This window comes from Pterocles gutturalis, unplaced genomic scaffold (assembly GCF_000699245.1).
Source record: "Pterocles gutturalis isolate BGI_N339 unplaced genomic scaffold, ASM69924v1 scaffold11523, whole genome shotgun sequence".
NCBI lineage: Eukaryota > Metazoa > Chordata > Aves > Pterocliformes > Pteroclidae > Pterocles > Pterocles gutturalis.
Genome location: NW_010120543.1, coordinates 3,356 through 12,521, shown reverse-complemented (window position 1 = coordinate 12,521; position 9,166 = coordinate 3,356). Strand labels below are relative to the sequence as shown.

At 58.1% G+C, this 9,166-nt stretch overlaps 1 protein-coding gene across 1 annotated transcript in view; it reads right to left on the bottom strand.

The window, feature by feature from the left end:
- LOC104464286 (inositol hexakisphosphate and diphosphoinositol-pentakisphosphate kinase 1-like) overlaps nt 1-8,658 on the bottom strand; it is a gene marked incomplete at its 3' end in the record, with an annotated part of 15,437 nt that extends 6,779 nt beyond the window's left edge. The window contains 13 exon segments of the mRNA XM_010076947.1: nt 298-383; nt 934-1,070; nt 1,575-1,650; nt 2,049-2,135; nt 2,672-2,773; nt 3,166-3,287; nt 4,020-4,181; nt 4,457-4,558; nt 5,530-5,684; nt 5,929-6,014; nt 6,628-6,718; nt 6,805-7,000; nt 8,512-8,658. Coding sequence (XP_010075249.1) covers nt 298-383; nt 934-1,070; nt 1,575-1,650; nt 2,049-2,135; nt 2,672-2,773; nt 3,166-3,287; nt 4,020-4,181; nt 4,457-4,558; nt 5,530-5,684; nt 5,929-6,014; nt 6,628-6,718; nt 6,805-7,000; nt 8,512-8,658 — 1,549 coding nt within the window.
- Nucleotides 8,659-9,166: the final 508 nt, after the last annotated feature.

Below are 9,166 nucleotides of genomic sequence, written 5' to 3'. Positions count from 1 at the left end.
CAGAGCTTTCTCAACCCCAGCCTGACCCAGGATCCCCGGGAGCCAGACAGCAAGTACGAAATGCAGAGCTGCTGCTTTTTGAAGGTATAGGCTGGCATTCACGGAATCGGGAGCACGAGCCCCATGGCACCATCCGGGGGGGGCTGGTACACATCGTACATCACCCCAACCCTTTGGACGATGTGAGCAGAGACACGTGCCACTCATTGCTCCGCACACCCCGAGGCCTGGACCGGCAGGAGAGCCGCCCGCCCCGAGCACCGCGCGGGGCCCAGTCAGCAGCACCGGTGTCCTTACCTTCATCCTCACTCGCGGCTTTCAGATGTCCATGAGGCAGGTAGGTCAGCTGAACCTTACGGTTGATGCCAGAGAAATGTCCGTACCTGCCACACGGAGAGGGGGGAAAGGTTTAAACAAACCAGCTCCACCCACCCTGCGCCCGGAGGCCCCCGTGCAGCACCCAGCTCAGCCCCGGCGGGAGACGTTCTGCCGTGACACCTATTGCCACGGAGCAGCAGCGTTTCTGCCTGTGACCCGGCACGCGCCCCCAGAACAGCCAAACAACTCCCCAAACGAACTCCCAGGATCCATTCACTCGCCTGCTCCTCGGCTGACAGCACTCGGCTCTCACACCCCACGGGGGCTTTAATCCACCTTAGTTAATGTCTATCTACATCTTTAACAAGTGAATTAATGAGATCACGGAGAAAAACCACTCTGCCAGCCGCTCTGCGGATAACCACATCCCTAATGAGCAGAGAGCAGGGAAGGAATGGCAGCACAAACCCACCCTGTGCTCCACAGACGCGGCTTGGACTCAGCCGCTGCCATGGGCACCACAGCAGCTCTGGGAGAAACCCCTCTGCCGTTTCCAAGAGGCCAACAGCACCACGCTGTCTTTTATTTTGCCTGTACAAACCCAAGAGCACAAACATCTCCACATATCACCCACGACCTGAACCCTTACATCTCCAGGACTTTTTCTCCAGTTTGGATTTCCTCTCCTCGATCTCACAGTCGCTGTGGGTTCCCAGGTCCACCACCAGCTGCCGCGCGATGTCCAGCACCTCCTGTGGGCAAGCAGACAGCCTCAGGCACCCACGCTTCTGCCTCAGGCTCAGCTTCTGCGCGGCATCCCGACGCCTTCACCAGCATCAGTCCACAGACCCTCGTTGGAGACACATAATTTCCTACGACACAGCTCAGGCAGGACAAACTGTCACGCTGCAGCCTGCTTTGTCCCCACCCTGTGCCCCAGCCCCGTTCAGAGCCAAGCCAGCGCCTCCGACAGCCCCTCGCCCAGACCCATCATTCACCAGAGGCAACCGCCACCGAGGGGCAAAGCCGCGTCAGGGCATCTCCGTCCGACAGCCCCTGCATCAGCCAGGAACAGTTTCCATTCTGCTCTCACACCATCACCCGGCTGAGCGTGCACGGGGCAGGGAAGGAGGAGGGAGCATTTGTGCAGGATGCTGTTCCCTTTGGAGGGTGTCCGCTCTCCCAGGAACGGCCACGCGCTGGGACCCACGTCACCTGCCCGTCCCACGCAGTAGCCCCCCAGGGACTCCCCTCACCTGGAGCTGCTCTGGTTTCTTCAGCTTCAACTTTCCCGTCTTGTAGCCATCGTATTTCTCAAATAACTCAAAGAACCTGAACAGACAACAAGAACCCTGGTCCATTTTCCGCTGTTTCCGTGCTACGAGGTCTGCAGTCCCTGCGTGCACATCCACCCTCTGCTCCGCAGAGAGACCCAGCAGGCTCACTGCCTCCTCCCCACGCTCCAGGAATTCTGAAGAAACCAAGTGTTTGCAGCCCCATGCAGGAAAAGGGAGCAGCCCCTACCCTCCCACACAGTGGGGCACCCCCTCTGCAGCACCTCGCAGCCCGTCGCTCATGCAGTGTCCACACAGGAGGTGCCAGGACCCGGGCAGAAAGCGTTTGCTCGTATGGAGCCGGGAGGAAGCACTGCCTCCCCTGCTCCTCCTCCCCATCCAGCAACGGGCTCTCCCCCCGCCCGGCCGCACGGCTGCTGCTGCCTGGGCTCCTACCGGAAATGCTTCACTTCCATCTTCATCTTCTGCTTCGGGGTGCGATCTCCGTGCCGGATGACCGCAATGACACAGCGAAGCTCCATCCTGGGGAAATGAACACACGCTCTCAGTCTTTGTTCCGTTCACACAAGTGTTCTGAGGATCACACAGAAACTTCTGCCTTTGGTCTTTCAGCCTTACGCGGTGGGAACCAGTGAGGCCAGCAGCACCGAGCGGGGGTCTGCCACGCACACAGGTAACGGCAACGCTTCAGCTGGTTTTCCGCCCATCCCACCAGCAGCTCAGCACGCATCTCCTCCGAGCAGCAGCCGGCTGAGCGGTGAGCCAGCTGCAGCGATGCCCTGATCTCTGTCCCTGCACCTCCCGAAGCCCTCTGAGCAGCTTCTGCAACTCCTTCAGCGGCTGCTCACCTGTGTTCATCGAACCCGCGACTAATTCCCCACCTGTCACCCCTCCGATGTGCGTGGCCAAGCCTTCCCACAGGCGCTGGAGATGCCAACCAGCACCGCGGCTGGAGAACGCCGTGCTGCTGGGTGAGGTCTGTCCCCCCAGCAGGGTTCGCGCTCTGTCCCACAGGCAGCCATCGCCGGCATCCCTTCGAGAACACGGCGGGTACTCACATGGTGCCAGAAGTCGTGGGGACGATGGGAATGTCTTCTGCCTCTGTTGGGATGGACCAGGGAATATGAAACTGGGGAGCCAACTCCCGCATGATTATATTTCTGGAAGAAACAAGAATACAAAACTCAGAAGAAATCCCATTCCCTTGGTTCTCCCCCTCCTCCTTGGTGCTCCAGCTGAAAGGTTTAAAGATAGCCACAGAATTTCTCCCCACACCACGGGCTGGGCAGGGCACCCCAAGGGACACCCATTTCCCTCCCATCACCAACACGCAGCTGGGCTTAGCACCCCAGATAACACCAATGCTGGCAGGAGCTCCAGTGGCTAAAAATAATTAACCCATTCCTCCCACAGCCAAGCTTCCACCTGCTGAAACAAACGTCCCCGTATGAACCACCTGCGGACTTCTCCGACACGCCGATGGGGACTCCATGTTCGTTTTCTCTTTGCTGTGAGTTACCTGACCCGCTGCCAAAACTTAAACTTTACATACCCGAGGATTTTGGCACAGTCATCGTAGTACTTCATGGAGTTCTTCACAAAACTGAAGCCATTCACATCGCAAACAAACGAGTGTCCGTTTGCCCGCAGGAGGTCGAACCCGCAGACGGTTTGCTGCAGGAAGAAGCAGAGGACACGGGGCTCAGGCACGCGTGCGGGAGCAGCGCAGGGACCGAGCTCCTGGCCTCCTGCTCTTGCCTCCAAACCCAGCCGTTCTGAACCAGCCTGAGAGGCACAGACAGCGCGCAGCGCAGGCATAGACACCCGTCGGTGCGGGGAAAGGCTACAGGGCAGAAGGAGCCACAGCTGCCTCGGCACAGCTGCAGGGGCTGCAGATCGCAGCGGGGCAGACTGCAGCCCAGCGCTCCTGCAGGCATTGCCGAACACACTGCAGAACCGCACCCCAGCGCACACGCTCACCCTACCGCCCCGTGAAACAGAACACCAATGTGCACCAAACCAGGTCAAAACCAGAAAAAAAAACCAAACAAAACAAACTGAAGAAAAGCAGACCAAGCCCTCCACACGAACACGACGAGGCAGCAGCAAAGGCAAGAGGAGCATGGGTCGGATGGGCAGCAGCACGCCCAGAATCGATATGAAATGCCCAGACACACACAGGACACCAGCCGCCTGCCAGCACAGAGGCATCTGCTGCAGCCCTCCTGCCTTCCTAGCCACTCTGAGCAGCAAACTGCCGTGGCCAGTGAGACCAGCTGCACCGAGACGGCAACTGGCCCCAGGCATGGGAGACACTCCGGGTACAGAGCTCCTGCTTGAGCGCTGACCGAGACCCACATCAGGATTCCTGGAGCACCCTGCTTGCGTAGGAGAGAAAACACAGACCTTAAAGGCTACACAGACTTTCCGGGCAACCAGTTTCTCCATGGCAGTCAGCATGACCGGGTAGCGGGTTTCTTTCCCTTCGCTGTCCCGTTCCACCTTCCCATCCAAAGCGGGGGATTTGCGAGCCTCTGCGTGGGCGTAGTCCGGCCCCACGGTGTACACCTGGGAAGAGACACCGTCACGTCACGCCTGGCATAACCGCAGCTCCCAGGGGGTATTTCTGACGCAGACACGGAGGGAAGGAAAGGAGATGGTCTCGCACATTCCTCCCACCATGACCTGCAGGACGCCCGCTCACCCCTTCGGGATCCGCGCTGCGCAGCCGGCACCTCGCGGCTCACACAGACCCAACAGGATCCGGGCAGGGCGGAGGAGGACTCCCAGCCTCCAGCCACCCGTCCCAGGGAAGGAAGGAGCCGTGCCGGGGCTCTCCGCACCTTCACATCTGTGCCATCTGTGGGCATGAACTCCTCGTAGATGTACGAGCCTGTCTTCCTGACGCTGCTCTCCGGGGAGTACACGCTGCTCCGGCTGCCAATCTGAAAGCACAGAACAAACGCCTCAGGGAGAGCACGGGGCTCCTTCTCCCCGATGGAAGAACAGAAAGCCCAAGTTTCCTTCCATACACACCTCTGCCCACTACAGCACACTTATCTACAGAGGACAAAAGAGACTCCAAAACACAGACAGCAGGTATGTCCCTTTCCAGGCTTTGGAGAGGAGAAAAGTTATCATCACCCATTGGGGTGACCCCAATCCCGACAAGGATTTGGAACAAAAAACAGCGGGCAAAGACTTATGAAGTGAGGAGCCTAGCTGAGAAGCAAATGAAAATAAATGATGACAGGTGATAATCAGACCAATTTAACTGCCTTCTAGGACAGCCGACTGATCTCGGGGACAGAGGATGATGTTGGTTTTGTTTTCAGTAAAGGTCTGGATACAACCTCCAGTGGCACGCCTGCGTGCTAGCTAAGGGAGCAATCATTTTAAAATCATTAATGGAAGATGTGTAACTGAGTGGAAAAAAAGACACACCACAGCTACTAACTGTCCACTGGCAAAGCGGAGGAAGGGAGTAAGGGCAGATACCCTGTGGAATCTAGGAATAAATAAATCACACTTGCAAGCTATGCTGAGCTGAGAAAGGCAACAACAATGATGGAAGACAGGAACAGAAGTTTAAACAAAAATCACCTTGATAACTGAGGAAGTGATCTGGAAAAAACAGCACGCGACCCAGTAAGAGACACAATTCTCCCTGTCCGCCAGGCAGGACATGGGGCAAACGGAGGGTGGAGAAGGTGAGGCAGCACCACCACTAAAATACATCCTTCTGCAGTTCCCAGGCAGATGGGGTTGAACTGAAGTCCTAAGGAGGTCTGTATTTCCCCAGCACAAAACCTCCCTTTCCCCCTCACCTGCCCCAATCCTCCCTCCTGAAGCCACACGGGTCTCAGAGCCGCAGGTCTGCTGGTTCCAGCACCAGAACGGGACTCCCCCTCCTTACCTTCCGAAAGAGCCGCTGGCTGCCCCCGCCTGCCGACGTTGGGTAGTAAATGTACACGTTGTGGTCCTCAGCACTGACCGGCTTCTCTACAAACGGCTTTGGGAACACAGCCCCGTTCACCTCCACGTGGTCCTCTCCCTCCACCAGGTTGCACTCTGAAGACAAAGCACAGCAGCAGCACAGCAGCAGCAGGTCAGGAGAGGGTGAGGCAGCCCCTGTGCACCGCCGCAGCCCTCTGGCCCCGGCCAGGCACCAGGTCTGCAGTGGGACCTTTGTCCACAAACACGAGCACGCTGCTGCACCAGGGCTCGTCGAGCCCACTGCCAGCACCCGTCTCTGCAGAACATCTCCAATGGCGCCGCACGTGAGAATGGGTTCCCACGGTGCCTGGGCACTGACCTTCTGGCCTGTCCGGGTCGCGGTTGAGCACAGCGTAGCGGGGCAGGTCTATGCCCTCCTCCTGCAGGATGCGATACACCTCCCGCCTGCAGAGGACAGAAGCACTGGGAATGAGCGGAGGAGTCCCGAGGGTCCCCAGTGCTACGGCTACACACCCGCTGGCGAAGAACAAAGTCCAAGGAACACTAAAAAGCCTCAAGACAGAGCGCAAACGCTTCTCAGCACGCGGCCTCCAGGTCAGACCTACGGGCTACGGGCACGCCTCAGACCCACTCCGGACAGAGGTGGCCCGGAGCAAATCTCCCCCTGCCCCAGCGTGGACGCTGACTCAGCAGCACATCCCCACCACACCCAGCACACGCCACCCGCCCAGACCAGCCCCTCAAAGGCTCTCCTGCTCCCCCGAGACTCGGCTTTTTGCCTTCGTCCCGGCAGTCTCATTCTGGGAGACCTCTTCCCCCCCTCCTTCATGCAGCCAGCCCTCACAGGATGTTTCACCGGGAAACTAAACGTGCCAAGTCTCGATGGTTTTACCCCCAGACCTGTTCCACTCTGTGTTTTGGAGAAACCACCCCCAAGAGCCACCACTAAGGTCCCTGTCTCTTGCTCGTGGGCAGGAGGAAAAGGTCGGCAGGGAAGCTGAGGGGAGGAACCGGCCACAGAAGGGGGAAGAGGCTCTGGCGGGTCCCAGGCACCCACCTGTCCTGGATGTAATACTGCATGTCGAGGTCGTTGATCAGAAACGGCTTGCACAGCTTGGCATACGCAACGGCTTTGTCCAGGGGGAATCCTGGAACACAGGCGGGAGTGGGACGGAGTGGCGGCAGCGCCCTTGGCCGGGTCCGGCGCAGGCTAAGGGCTGCCGCAGACACTCACCTTTGGAGTGGAAGGATATCAGGCAGTCACAGGAGGGCCAGTTCTCCACTGGTTCGTTCAGAATAATGTCCTCCCCCATGATCACCACGGTGATGTACTCGAACTTGCACAGACGCTCCAGAATCTGGGTCATGGGCTTTGACTTGGACTTTTTGGTCATGGCGCAGATGCCAACCACGATCTGCCGTTCGGGTGGCTATGGGAAGACAGAGACCAGTGGGTACAGGGGCAACCACTGAACATAAACCTCAGCAGTGTGGAAATGCAGGAACGCCGAACAAACAAGGGATTTTCTTCCAACCTTACGCACACTCGCTATACTCAAGCCCGTCACACTCCCAGCTCCCAGTGGAGTCGCTGGGGACATCATCACAGAGCAGCCCAAAACACCCGCTTCCTCGCCAGGCAGTGTGTGCCTCCTCCTTCTCCTGGGCACTAACGCCAAGGTCAGAAATAAATATCTGGCACCTGAACAAGCAGCAGGGGCTGGAATCCCTCGTCATGTTCCCTGGCCCATAACTCACCACGACAGTCGGGGGATTTGGACAGGCTCAGAGAAGAGCCGCAAATGTTCTAGAGCGAAAAAGTCCAGGAGCTCGGTCTGCTTGTCTTATCCGAGAGAAAAGGAAGGGGAGATTACCGAAGTAAGTAGCTATGAGCAGAACAGAAACAGCACCAAGTGCTCTTCCATCTATCTGACAAAGGTACAGCAAGATCCAGCGGGAGGGAGCTGAGTGAGTCCAGAGAGAAGGCGTGCGTTCAAAAAGCACCGGAACTGTAACAGAGGAACAGGCGAACGTCTGTCGAGGACTTTCCGCCACTGTCTGGAAACCCCAGCCTGGATGTTTTCCTGACAGATTACCTCTGGCCCAAGCAAGATTAAACACAGTGAGATTATCTGCAGCAATTCACACCGGACTGCGGGTCACCCAGCGCAAACAATCCTGGCTCCAAGCTGCAAGCTGAGACCTCACAAGTTACCGCAGAGCCAAGGTCCCACAGCAAAAACATCCGGGAAGTGAAAGCGCTTCCAAATCCTTCCCCACAGCTGGCAAACAGCTCCTCCCCGCGCAGCAGGGTGCACAGCACCGGGGGGTTTGGAGGAAGCCCACGTGGGCTCCGGGGTCGACAACCCAGGCGCAGCGGAGACGCAGGGTACGGCGGCCACGGCAACGAGCACTGCTTTTCAGCCCCGCGGCCAGCAGCACCGTCCCTGCAGCACCCCAGGCCCGCACGCAGAACAGCAAACGTAACGCATGACACCACACCGAGCAGTGGCCAAAAGCAGGCAGGAGCTGGAGAGCATCCTCCTTTCTGCACCCTGTTCCTGGAGGTTACAGAAAAGAGTAAATGCTTCCTTTCTGCAGACACACCTTTGCCCTTTTCATAGCTCCCAGGGTTTTCCTCAAAAATTTCCCTGGTGAAAAAGAAAGGTCTGCAGAAGTGTCAGGGTTAAGTCACTAGGACAAAGAAATCCACTGTTGGACCTGAAAAAGACCCGCGAGCGAAAGGCCAGGATTTACAGCAGTGACCATGCACCACGTCCTGTCGGAGACGACACTGCCCTTCCCCTCGGTGGTGCGACAGCCTGGTGCCACGTCCCCTGACGTTCCAACCGCCCGCGGCCTCGGCAAACCACGCAAACCCTGGCTGAGACCCAGGAATTCTGCATAGACGCGCCAACCCAGAATGCCGGCACCTCCTTACCGACTCCTCCTCTTCGTCATCTTCAAAGAAGTCGGTTTCGTCGGTCTTCATGTTTGATCCCAGAAAGTCTGTCTCATCATCCTTGGAACCAACGACAAACCTGGGCGTGGAGTTCTCTCGCTCAGTAGAAGTCGTCAGGGACGACATTGCAGCTGCGGTGGCCAACCATCCCGCTCTGCAACGACAGGGACGGAACGGGACAGAGCGGGTCAGCTGCGGGTGACGGCAGGGAGGGCAGGGAGAGAGCCCAGGGACGTGCTGCCCAGCAGAGGAGGAGCAGGAACAGACCCTGGGTGGGAGGGGACCCGCGCTCAGGACCATGTCAAAGAGGCGGCTCCAGTGGGCAATTAACCCCTTTGCAGTGACCGGGAAGGGGACAGTGTCACCGCCAGCACCGAAATCACGTCAGGCTTACAGTGCTGCATGCTCCAAGGTGCTGTCTAAATCATGGAAGGGGACAGGGGACGCTCTCGCAGGCTCCTACACCCAAAGACATCGACCGGGACTCCAGAAGTTCGGGTGAAGCTCAGGGCCGTGATGGTGACTTCCCAATCGCCGATTTTCATCGTTTCAGCTCAAGAAGACCTACAGTAACAGAGACCAGTTTGAGAGGCGCGTGGGTGTGGCAAGGAGGGAAAGGAAGAAGCAACAAGGT